The sequence below is a fragment of the Salarias fasciatus genome, chromosome 8 (genome assembly GCF_902148845.1).
Source record: "Salarias fasciatus chromosome 8, fSalaFa1.1, whole genome shotgun sequence".
Lineage (NCBI taxonomy): Eukaryota > Metazoa > Chordata > Actinopteri > Blenniiformes > Blenniidae > Salarias > Salarias fasciatus.
The window spans coordinates 11,370,148-11,382,616 of NC_043752.1; the positions used below are offsets into that span (position 1 = coordinate 11,370,148).

Here is a 12,469-nt window from a genome sequence, read left to right on the forward strand (position 1 = left end):
CATATTCTACATCTCAGTTGAGTGTTCTGCATGTTCCAGGTCTCTCTCTGTCTCATCCATCCATCTTCTTTATCCATTGCAGGATCACAGGGTGGTGGGTGCTGGTGCCAATCCCAGCTTTCTGTGGACAAAGGCAGGATACACCCTGGACAAGACACCAGTTCATCACAGGTCAATCACACAGAGACAGAGACACACACACACCACACTGTGGGAAGAGACTGTAGTATCTGGATGACACCCAGGTGAGAACACTCCACACAGAAGGTGAGAATGCTGACCCCGCTTCCTTCTTTGCCTCAGTACGCCTGAATGTAATATCTTTGGATGTTCTCATAGGATGCATCTCAAAGCAGTTTCAATCAGGTAAAGTGGATTTAGATGAACAGCACCAAATGATCAAGCATCTTTAGTAAGAGCCGAAAAGTAGAAAAACAGTCATACACACCCTAATGCTTCAAACAGTGTCACCAATTAGCTAATTAGTTTTTGGACTGTGAGAGGATCGAGTCTGAAGTACCCAGAAAAACAATGGAGGCACAGAAAGGAAATGTAAAGTACACATAAACACTCCCAAGCTTTTCACTATGAGGCGAGTGATAACACCGCTGTGAGGCCAACTCCAATTGCTGTAATTTAAATTTGACAGAAAGGTACAACCTGTACAATGTAGGCAATCCTGTTTGTATGCTGGGCGATGGTGAGTCACTGAATGTTTTTACATGGATTTAACTATTCTGATTATAAAGTGGAAGAAAGGTCAGGGAATATTGTTTGTTTCCGTCTCCTACTGTAACAGTAGTAGTACTGTTGGGTGACCACTGTGCCCCAAGGTCCTGTCAACAAGATCTACAACCCTGAATAGCTCAGGTTGAGTCAATAAAGGGCATCCTGCACAAAACCTGTGCCAAATCAAACATGCAAATTACGTGATCCACTGCGCCAACCTCGAAAAGGAGCAGCTGAAGCTTGATTACACTGTGGATAAAGTGTTCACACTGCAGTGAGCATGCGCTAGGGTAGAAAGTTCCTATTCCTCAGTGTACTGCGTACAGAAAAAAAGAGAAGGAATTAAGTCAAGCTCAGAAGGTAGAATTTGTTTTGACACCACATTCCCTTGCGTATTTTCTCATGATAATAATTATAAAAAGGCAGGAAATAAGGTATGCTGAGAAACACACACCCTGCTTAGTCACAAATACATCCTGATGATTCACACAGGATGGAACTATTTTTTAGATTAAGTTGACCCAGATGTGATATTGTGTGTCAAACAAAAGGTTTGAAATCCAGTTTAGCTGCTTTGTGTTTGTTTTATGAAGTTGAGCAACAGTGGGATTTTAGTAATATAATCTGATTCGATCCAAATAAGGAGTGAGTGATGTCATGGTCTGCAGGGATTACTGTAACTCTCCTCACTCAGCTCAACACAGCCATGTAAAAATCAGGCCAGACATCAGATCAGATAGGAGATCTGATAATGCACAGCGATTGGAATGACAGATTATGTAACTCCAGCAGAAAAATACTAATGTTGAAACTGAAACAAAGCGAGGCACATCCGGTTTGTCTCTTGCGGCTAATTAATTAGAATTCTCTTTTAATGAAAATGGAGTTTTCTTGCTCGCTTAAAAGCTGATTTAATGGCCAGTGACCTCTGCACCTACATCACCCCAATCACACATATGGCTTGTTTGGCACAGCGTTTGCTCCTGTAATCCACTCAGTGTAATCCCTGAGCTGTGCATTTATAGCTGACACAACACATATACAAAACACAGCAAAAAATACTTTTTTCTCCATTATCTATCACAGTTTCTCATTTAAAAAAAAAGGGAAAAAAGAGTTTCACTCTTTCACGACCTCCAGTCAGGGTTCAGAATGTCTGACTCCAGTTGTGCTGTAATGTGGCGCAATAGTCCTTTAATCTTCTTAGTAATTATTGGGAAAGTGACTTCATAATTTTTCTCTGTCTCAACACTGAGCCTGTGTATTTACTCCATTTACACGCCATCCCTCTCTTCCCAGTGTTATCCGTGCTCTGCTCACCCACAGTCCCGCTGCCCTCCACTCCACAGACATCCTTTCACAGCTGTGGACATGTGGCCTTGCATAACCTCTCAGCTGGATGCCTCCCTGCTGCAAGAAAAAAAAGGGTGAAAAAGATAATAAATCATTATTAGTTTCTGCTGCGTTGCCTGGAGGATTATGCTTCTTATGCAAACAGATTTTTGATGAATTTACGTAACAGAAAAGGCAGAGGGGATCCGGTCAAGCCAGAGGACATTCACACCATTAAGACCCGTCGCCTTGGCATTTCAGCTCTGCCGGGTAATTTACTGTTTACATTTCATTCTGACTGTGGAAGAAAAAAGTGACCCTGAGGTTTTTAATCCAGACGGCATCATTATGGGGATTGGTTTATTTCCCCCTTCACAAATGTAACCAATACTGATGTAGATTATCACACAGAGGGATAATAGCTTTAATCGGCTCTAGATTAAATTTGACTCTCCTGTCTTTGGGGAAAAAAAATGAAGTCAGAAAACTGAGATGACCCAAATAAGCCCTCAGTTCTGTTTGAGAGATATCATATGGTTATCAGTGAGAAGTGATCTACGATTTACGATCTCGTAATTTTTTTTTTTGATGACAAAGTTGTCATTGAGACATAATACAATCAACTGTTTTTGTTCCAAGAGAAAATTTTGAATCAAAGATAGTAGTTGAAAACAATATTCATTTTTGCTTGCAAAGCCCTCATCATCAAACTTAATGATGGTTTATAGTTTAAAAATACCATAAAAATGTAAAAAAATAAGTTTATATATAAAGAAATTAATTTCAAAAGGAAGTCCATTTCTACTGAGTTGGTGCATTTTATGGAACATTTTTTTTAAAGTCTATTGCTATGAAATAAGTTAATTCAATGTTATTTATAACTTCTACATTTTAATTATAATTGAAATTTACTTATATTTAAAATGAAAGAAAAAAATAATGCGACAATATTAAGCAAATACAAAGACAAAATAACAGTAAACCCTATGTTGTTTTGTATAAGGGGTGAATGTGTTGAATCCAGTGATTAAAAGAAGTACACAACTCACAGTAAACAAAACAACCTAACCTCCTAACCTGTTAACTGATCCCGTCCTGCTGTCTGACCTCCGTCAGCTTCAGGTAGCAGTATCACTTACAGTCTGATGTCAACCCTCAGCTGGAAACCGGGACGTCATGATTTCTGTCCTCACGCCGTCCAGCTGCCCATCGATCACACGGCTGACTCCTCCCCACTGGCATCCAGCCCCGGACGCAGCCACGCCCTCCCTCATACGACCTCCGGGCATCCCTGGCGGGCTCGGCAGACGGCATCGCTGCACCCCGGGGGGCAAAGCTCTCAGACGGGACAGACAGTCAGAGGGAGATTAAGAAGAAGCCAAAAGAGAGAGGGCTCTCTCAGCAGCTGGAGCTGGCTGCTTGTCTCGGCTCTGGGGGGTCGTGTATAATGCGCCTGGTTTAAAAGAAGAATTCAACAGAAGAAGGTGAGTGTAAACAGCAACGTGGGAATGTTTTCTTCTAACTTTTACCTTCAGATTGGAAATATGGAGTTTAAGAATATTATGCAAATGACAGATGGTGTATTTAAACTGTTGCGAACGTCTGCAGACAGTTTGAATAAGTTAAACTGTTTTTGTGTCTTCTGTTTAAAAAACTTAAAATTTGAGAAACGCTTCGTTCAGACAATTTTGAAACTGTCTCTAATTAAGAGATAATACAGCAACACTCTTAAAGTCATTATTACAATTGTACCAGGGCTCTTAATTTTTCCTTTTTGACAGGTGTCTATAACTTTTTCATAATGTCCCTCCTGTCTGTTTTCCTTCGTGCAGAAATGAGCTTTGGGGCAGCGTGCATCTTCCTGCGCGGAGGGAAGAACATTGTAAGTGCACTGACGACATTGTTATGTACTTATACGTTTATTTTGAATATTCTGTATTTAAATCCATGTCACCAGACGCCCTCGTTTGACTGAACATTTTGTTACAGTGCCATGAATTTTGGATTGATATTTTATATTTACCTGTAAAAATGCATCAATGAACAACAGCTATGTCAATTATGCAGCAAACAACTGTATAGATTCATTTGTTTGACCAGTGTGTTTTAGGTGGTAGGACATGGCAATTAAATTTTTATGCTTTAGGCCCTAATGTTCTCCTTTTTTTTTCTTTTTTTTTTTTTTCCCTCCTTTTTTTGTGCAGTCAAGAGAACTGGCTGATGATGAGATTGATGGTGAGTTAAATTCTGCCTGCATTTTCGTGTAAATTGTAGTAAATTACAGATTGAACTCAGTGCTTTGACCAACAAATCTGTGACAGGTTTTCTGTAATCCATTCTGTCAGTTGAGTACAGCATGTCCGTCTGTTGGGGGTTTTTTTTGTGCAGAGCTGCGTGATGCATTCAATGAGTTCGACAAAGACAAGGACGGCTTGATCAGCTGTAAGGACCTGGGGAACCTGATGAGGACGATGGGTTACATGCCCACAGAAATGGAGCTGATCGAGCTGAGCCAGAATATCAACATGAACCGTGAGTAATCAGCTAAAACATTCCCATTTACAGCTTTTCGTGTCTGATTTAATCCAAATCAATGGATGAAACATGGAAACATAGAAAGCCTCACAGACTTGCTGTTGTCCCACTTCAAACAAAAACCAGTAAAATGAAACAATGCCATGTCAATGCTTAAGTTCGCTGTCTCCTGATTTCTGCTCCTATTTTCTCCTTTCAGTCGGGGGCCGAGTCGACTTTGATGACTTTGTGGACCTGATGACCCCTAAGCTCCTTGCAGAAACAGCTGGAATGATCGGCGTGAAGGAGCTGAAAAACGCCTTTAAAGAGGTGACGGTGAAACGCCACGTTAGCGGCTGTCTGGCCTCACTTTTGTTTCGCTTTATACTCATCATGACGCGCTGAAGATCACAACTTTCCTATTTTCTGTCTTAGTTTGACATGGACGGAGATGGAGAGATTACGACAGAGGAGCTGAGGGCGGCCATGACTAAGCTGATGGGAGAGCACATGACGCGGAGGGAAATCGATGCTATAGTTAAAGAAGCTGACGATAATGGAGACGGCACAGTAGATTTTGAAGGTACAAGCTGTCTTTTGATGGCCAGTGAACTTTGTGTGTCAGTAAATGCAGCATGAGCGAGTCAACTAAATCTGCCCTTGTTCTCCTTTGCAGAATTTGTCAGGATGATGTCCCATCAATGAGAGCCAAGGCCAAAGCCCGTCGAGGAAATCCGCACACTCCTTTACATTAGCACTGATGCTGTAACAGGTTCAATTGTACATATTCAGAACAAACGTGTAATAGAATTTTGATTCCATGTGCTACAGAGAAAGTCAAGCAAACCTAAGTTGCTCTCAGAAGGAACTTTATAGCTATGCAAACAATGACAATCATGGTCTGATATTTTTTTAAATATAAGATTTTTAAAAAGCCTCTAAATATGATTAACTATTTTGTTGGATTTAATTGTATGTATTGTATGTACAACAAATCCTGAGAGATTGTTTTTTTTGGAATTGAATGTACATTTGAGAATGTATCTATTGCTAATTTACAATATTTACTTTTATCTTGACAGCTTCGCACCATTCTTAATCCTGACAAGCAGGATATAAAGTTATGGAGTATCTATCATCAAACTACTGAATTGTAAAACTGGAATGTTTAGCCTTGACTTGTTGCAATATTCAACCTGTTCATACCTGTATAATTTATTGAATGAACTTAACTCCCAATAACAGGAAACTGCCTTTCTTTGACAAATAAAACCTTGTAATGTACTGCAAAGATTGCAAAGTATTTCTTTAAAAGCTAATGAAGTTAACGAAGCTCTGTTTTTAGTTGCACGATCCTTACTTCTGACTGGCATTTGCTGTTTATACAATATCCAGCAGCAATAAATGCCGAGGAAAAGGTCTGTTGATTCAGTGCTAGCAAAAACAAGTATAATTCATACGTTCATCAGGCTTCCCATGACATCTTGCGTAATACAGCAGCAGTTCTCGTAATACGTCAACACCGTGATCTATGGATTTTATGTACCAAAGTAGGGATTTGGAAGCCAAAAAACATCGGCGGTGCTGCTCTGCTGGAGGGGGGCGGTTGGAGGGGGATTGACTTCCCTGGGTTTGGAAGGACATCAGGATAAAGTGATTGTGTAACCAAATCATTTGATAACGCTGCTGCTCTTCAAAATCCTGACAGTGCAACTCATCCATAACGAATACATTGGAATTAAGGGCTATAAATACATAAAGAAATACATCGAGGGAAAAGGTGAATTTGAATGTTCAACTATTTCGTCTTTTGGGAAGCCAGTCTAAGCCATCCTTTAAATTTGGAAATTTTCAGAGTAAGTTGTTGTTTCCAGGAATAAGATACAGACTCAGAAAGAAGCTTAAGGGTATTAAAGAATATTACGTAAAAAAAATAAATAAAAAATAAGCAGGTCTGAAAAAGAATAAAAAAACATCTTGAAAATATTTTTCACCATAAGTGCGTTAAAAATAATAAAGTTAGCTCCCATTGGGGACATTTAGATACATTTCACTTGATATTTCTTCTATTTTAACATGAGGAAGAGGATTTGAATGGATTTTTTTTTAATACTGTGTCTAACTGATCCAAAACCAGGACAGCTGAGGTGAACAGGTGGAATTTGTGGTCAGGGACACACTGCACTCTCACACTTCAGCCAGACAGATGCCACTGCACGACAAACTGGGCATACCTTCATATGCAGGGACAGATGGGCTGTGAGGGCTTATAATACCAATCACCAAAAGTGAAGATGTTCTCACACATCTGTAAACACCACTACACAGATAATAGCTGTGCCAATATGCTGATTAAATATGTGGCAAATGATCTGTTGTCCATGTTGTAAACAAGCTTTTTCTGCACATGGATTTGAAGAGAAATTGAATCAGGGAAACATATAAAGTGAGGGTTTACATTGCCTTGTTTTTCCTGGCACACAGTCTTGTAAGTTTAATGTTCGAGGTGAAGTTTAGAGAGGGGGAGGAGCTAATTTAAGTTGAGAGCTGAAGAGAAAATTGCAGCTGATGGAGAGGAAGCAGGTGATGTAACATTCGCTGCCGGCCTTCGCTCTGATCCCTCCCTCATCCCTCCAGCATCCAGCATCGACCTTTATTGCATTAATCTACTTTAATCTCGCTCTTGGTCACTCTCTGACTCAGTTTCGAGGTTGCCAGTCTGCCAAGCAGCTTGGTGAAAGCTGTAATGAAAACTGCGGTTTTAACCCTTTGCAATTATCCCCCATCATTGATAACCCTTCCGTCTGTCTTTGCATGCGGATTTTATTTGTTTATAGCTAAACACTTGCCTGATAATCTTTCTGAGAAGAGCTATAGGCATCCGGGTCATCTTATGGTAGACCACCTGCTCTCTGACAGCTAACACAGCTTATCAAAGTCATCTTGTCTTTTCCTGTTCATAATCTGAGAATCTGTTTCATAACATTATATAATAATAGTGAAAGAAGTAGTGAAATTTTTCACTTAAGAAAAAGACTCAAGACAGCACTCTGGCCTGCTTTATCCTTCCATTTATCCTTTACCTGTTTTATCCAGACTAAGAACTTGAAAGGGCAGGAGTCTATTGAAAACGACCCAGGGAGAAAAGTAGGGGAGCTAAACGTTAGACAGACTGCAAGCTGGATTTGACTTCTAAATTGGAAATGATAACCCTAAAGTATTGCTGTAAGAGTGAAGACTTTAAAACCAGGACAGACATACACCATTAATTGGAAGTTATGTAACCACATTTCTTGCAGTGTTGCAAAGCTGACTGAGCCATCTCACTATTTCTAGTTCTGGAAGTCTTTGAATGGGCTTCATTCTCTATTTGAGAGTGCCTAAAGGCCATGGGCTTACTGAGAATTATTGGGTGTATGTCTCCAAATTGATACTGTAATTTGCAGCAGTTCTTTGTGAAGGATGCAAATAATTTTGCAGTAAAAAAAAATCATCATTTTATCTTTTTTTTTTTTTTTGTCAAGTCTCCCCCACCTTGTTTTGGAATATTTTTAGTGTGATGTTTACAGCAGATCTTGAGGTCAATTATCTCAGCCATACACTTAATTTCTTTTACTCCCTCTATATTTGCACCTCCTATCATTACTTTTGTGTAAATTCCAGTGATGATTACTATACAACATAAAGTTTGTTTTCTCCAAATTTCTGGATAGTTTTATTTATATCAAACCATCTAAAAATAATAATAATAATAATAATAATAATAATAATAATAATAATAATAATAATAATAATAATAATAATAATAATAAATAAATAAATAAATAAAGATAGGATGAGCATTTCAACTGCTGAAAATCCCATTAGACCACAGGTTAGGCTGTTTTTCGATATATATATTTATTTGAAATGATTTACATAAACACGCTACCTGTCGGTACGGAAGCCTCACAGGGACAATCCACCTCTTCCTCAGCAGCGCAGCTCCTCTGTCACTACGAAACAAACTCAGCGGCAGAAGGTCAGCCCTGATTCTCCTGTTAAAGACAAGAGCGAGCATGACACTCTCAGGTTTTATTACTCGCTTGTGGTGTTTTTGGCATTTCTTTCATTTAAGAGCAGCGGAGACTTCAGCAGGAAGTTTAGACTAAGCTAGCTGCTGTTAGCCGCATGCTAGTCTGCAGAAATAACCCACAGCTGCTGACAAGCCTCAAACTTATGGTTTATTATAGTCAGTAACCTCTCATTTAAAGATCTCACTAAAGCTGTGGTTTGAGCCTCAAGGAACTGCATCTCTCTGTGGGCAGTAGGTAGTTGAACTAGTAATGATAATGTGGATAAAGATGAGTTAGTGTGGGGTTCTTCATGCTGGTGTTCTCAACTCTTTTAAGCTTTTCACTTGTATTGGCAATAGCTGGACACTGGATATTAATTGCAGCAAACTATTATCCAAAATGAATTAAACATGTAAATGTACATATATTTTCTCAGTCATGTTACATGCGAATCACATTCTCAGTTACCAGTTTGAATATACCAATCCTTTCAATTCCATCCATCATTGCATTTAGATAAGTAATCCTGTGCTTGGCATACATTTATTTTTTGAACATGCAGCAGCACAGAACTAAAAGCCTCTGTTTTTAAAGACTCTGGAACCTATTCTGCTTTACCTACAATATAGTTAACTTGTTTCCCTCGATTTGAGCGGTTTTAACCTACACACCCAATGTTTCATTTTGAAATATGATGTTTTGTGTAACCAGTGTCTCTTTGTTTTCACCCACAGATCTCTCCCCTGATGTATTCTGGGTGTGGGAATCTTTCCCGGACATTTGCATCACTCACTCATCAAAGATTTTGTGTTGCTAAGCGTTTTTGCACAAAGACTGCTTCCTGCTCCTCTACATATAGGTTTTCAGTCTCTTCAAGCCCCTATTCACCTCCTCACAGTCACGTCTTTACAAGCAGAAGAATTTCACCACGTCTGAATCCTTCCCCTCATTGCTTATTTTCCCGCTGCCTCTCTGATTCTGCTGGCCGGATGGATTTGAAAGACGTGCTGCAGGTGTTGGAGCAGCTGGCTCCTCTGTCACTCGCCGAGTCTTGGGATAACGTCGGCTTGTTGGTCGAACCGAGCAAACCCCGTCCTGTTAAAACCGTCCTGCTCACCAACGACCTGACGGACGCTGTCATGGAGGAAGCGGAGGCCATGAGCTGCGACCTCATCATTTCATATCACCCGCCTTTGTTTCGACCGATCAAACGCCTCGTTCAGAAAGACTGGAAGCAGCGATTAGCCGTCCGGGCCGTGGAGGCTGGCATCGCAGTCTTCTCCCCTCACACTTCATGGGACAGTGTAAAAGGAGGAGTGAATGACTGGCTGGTGGGGGGACTTGGTAAGACGCCTCGCTTAATGGAAAATACGTGACATATGCAGTAATTGTATATTAATGAAGGTTTACAGCATGTTGTGATACTTGACACTGATCCACTGAGGAAGTGTCCTCAATCTCTTCACCCTTTGTTTTTCCGTCTCTGGTGTCTGTTTGACTCTCAGGGAGCGGTCGGGTGTCCGTGCTGAGTCAGGCCCGCGGCAGCGCCATCCAGAGTAACAAGTTGGAATTCATGGTGAGGAGCCCAGAGGAGCGGAGCGCCGTCCTGGAGGAGCTGAGGGCTTGTGATGCTGGAACAACACTGCAGACTTCAGCCAGCAGGTTGGACTGAAACATGCAGTCATGGACTTTTGAAAAACAAATATAAAGACATGAGTATAAGTAAAAAATAACAAAAAAAAACTGTTCTGTCAGATCTACTCATTGATAACTAATGCCTTGTTTCTCCTCATAACAGACCAGAAGATGGTGGCGTCCTGGTCAGTATAACCTGCAGTGACTCGGCTCTGACCCCAGCTGTCCAGACGCTGTTAAAGCACAGCACGGCCAGCCAGTCTCTGAGCATCATGAAGTTAGAAAAGGTAGAAAGCTGAAGAAGATTTCAATGTTCAGCCAAACCTGTTAGATCCTTTGAAAAAACAAAAATATATTTTTATCAAAGGTTGATCTTTTTATATTGCTTTTATATTTTATATGCTGCTTGTCACTCCTTACAGCCGCCTCTCCCGGGTCACGGCCAAGGTAGGATGAGTGTTTTAGACGAGCCCGTAACTGTGGAAGCAGCCATCCAGAAAATGAAGTCCCACCTGAGTCTGAGTCACCTCCGTTTGGCTCTGGGATGGGGAAAAACACTGGGTGAGAACACACACACACACGCCATTTTTTCCATTTTATTTATTGAAAAGAAGTCATATTGAAAATAACAGTAAATGTGAAGGTTATGAAGATTAATATTTTATTCAAACACGTTTTTAGTACTGACTCTGTTGCATGTGTAAAACAGAATAATTAAAATTATAGCATTATTGCAAAACATTTAGTTTAACAGTTAAGACTTGTATCAAATCAAACATTTCTAATATAAAATAAGTGCTTTTGTTTTATCTTTATTAAAATGTCTGTTAAAATCTCTCATAAAGTCCTAAACAATCAGAAGTCCAGCATCTAGTATTAGATGTGATTCAGTCTGATCATTTTGAAAACTGCTGCATTAAGTCACTCTTGTGATATTTTCCAGAGTCGTCTGTGAGCACGGTGGCGGTGTGTGCCGGCTCCGGGGCGTCAGTGCTGAGCGGAGTCAAGGCAGACCTCTACATCACAGGTCAGCAAAAAACAAACAAACAAAAAAAGAACTACTTTCTTGCAAAGTGACTATTGATGATTTTAATAAATCACTGAACTGATTGGTTTTCCAGGTGAGATGTCCCACCATGAGGTGCTGGACGCTGTGGCCAAAGGAACCAGCGTCGTCCTCAGCGACCACAGTAACAGCGAGCGAGGGTTTCTCTCCATTTTCAGGGAGCGGTTAGCCGTACGTCTTCCCGCTGTTGTGACAGTGGCGGTATCAAAAGCTGACAGAGATCCTCTGGAGGTCGTCTGACCGTTTGACTTGCAGTAGCACTTAATCCTGTTCATTTTTTATTGATTTAAATGAATAAAACTTGACTGTCTCCCATTTCTCAGTTCTATGTTCTTGCTTGAAAAATCCTATTTTTTTATATGCAATCTGTTGGTAACTCCACCAAGCCTGGATTTGATCTGGGGATGTTTCAGTGCTGAAGTGAGAGTTTTCACCACGTTAGCGTCGTGACCACAAACTGCAGCAGTGTTTCAAATAAAGAAAAAAAAAAAAAAGCTGAGCTTCATGCTGATGAAAAGTGCTGTCTTGGTACAAGCTGCGCAATTTATTATCTATTTCAGGCAGGGTCCTAATAAAAATTGGTTCTATTTAATCAAAATGGGCTGTAGATGTGCTGAATAAGACCAAAAAAAATCAGCTCACAAATGCAGGAAGAGCTAAAGATAAAGCATGTAATCTGTCATCTAAATGCATGGGGCTTGTACATCTATTTATGGACACCGTTTAATGTGTTTCAATCAGAATAACCACTGACCTCAAATTTTCTTTTGCGCAGAAGTCCAAAGTGAGTTTCAGCAATTCATAAAAATAGATTTGTTTTGCGCTGGGATTGTGCAGAGTTAATCTCCTTCAGATTAAATGGGTTGTTTTTCCATCATGAAGATGCGGGGGGAAAATCTCGTGTGTTGTAAGAGCAGCGACGTAAAACACAAACCAGCCAACTGAGATCATCTGAGTAATGGAAGCACTCATCTATGAAAGGGTGGCCCAAGTATTTCTACATCAAATGACCTTTAGACCTCTGGTGGGTAAACAGAGGCAGACATCAAACATTTTAGCACGTCTCTGTTAAAAGAGCAGATCTACGGTAAGTCTCAATCTGTAAAGGATAAAAACAACCTGACTTCACTCTGGTGAC

General features: G+C 40.3%; 2 protein-coding genes across 2 annotated transcripts; both read left to right on the plus strand.

Annotated features, from left to right (window-relative positions):
- The first annotated feature begins 3,893 nt into the window (after nucleotides 1-3,893).
- cabp5a (calcium binding protein 5a) lies at nucleotides 3,894-5,332 on the plus strand. Its single transcript, XM_030098758.1, has 6 exons — nucleotides 3,894-3,943; nucleotides 4,266-4,296; nucleotides 4,450-4,593; nucleotides 4,796-4,905; nucleotides 5,011-5,158; nucleotides 5,252-5,332. The coding sequence occupies exons 1-6, from the start codon at nucleotides 3,896-3,898 to the stop codon at nucleotides 5,278-5,280; spliced, it is 510 nt and encodes a 169-aa protein (XP_029954618.1). The 5' UTR covers nucleotides 3,894-3,895; the 3' UTR covers nucleotides 5,281-5,332.
- Nucleotides 5,333-8,539: 3,207 nt separating this feature from the next.
- On the plus strand, nucleotides 8,540-11,664 carry nif3l1 (NIF3 NGG1 interacting factor 3-like 1 (S. cerevisiae)). Its single transcript, XM_030098757.1, has 7 exons — nucleotides 8,540-8,596; nucleotides 9,365-9,974; nucleotides 10,136-10,292; nucleotides 10,429-10,552; nucleotides 10,688-10,826; nucleotides 11,209-11,292; nucleotides 11,387-11,664. Exons 2-7 carry the CDS (start codon nucleotides 9,377-9,379, stop codon nucleotides 11,569-11,571), a joined length of 1,287 nt encoding a protein of 428 aa, XP_029954617.1. The 5' UTR covers nucleotides 8,540-8,596; nucleotides 9,365-9,376; the 3' UTR covers nucleotides 11,572-11,664.
- Nucleotides 11,665-12,469: the final 805 nt, after the last annotated feature.

Excerpts from the sequence above, each read along its gene's own strand:
- cabp5a (XM_030098758.1), top strand. The coding sequence starts at position 3,896 with ATGAGCTTTGGGGCAGCGTGCATCTTCCTGCGCGGAGGGAAGAACATT. Across the intron at positions 3,944-4,265 it reads TGCGCGGAGGGAAGAACATT|TCAAGAGAACTGGCTGATGA; the intron begins GTAAGTGCACTG and ends TTTTTTGTGCAG. Across the intron at positions 5,159-5,251 it reads CGGCACAGTAGATTTTGAAG|AATTTGTCAGGATGATGTCC; the intron begins GTACAAGCTGTC and ends TCTCCTTTGCAG.
- nif3l1 (XM_030098757.1), top strand. The coding sequence starts at position 9,377 with ATGTATTCTGGGTGTGGGAATCTTTCCCGGACATTTGCATCACTCACT. Across the intron at positions 10,553-10,687 it reads GCATCATGAAGTTAGAAAAG|CCGCCTCTCCCGGGTCACGG; the intron begins GTAGAAAGCTGA and ends CACTCCTTACAG. Across the intron at positions 11,293-11,386 it reads GGCAGACCTCTACATCACAG|GTGAGATGTCCCACCATGAG; the intron begins GTCAGCAAAAAA and ends TTGGTTTTCCAG.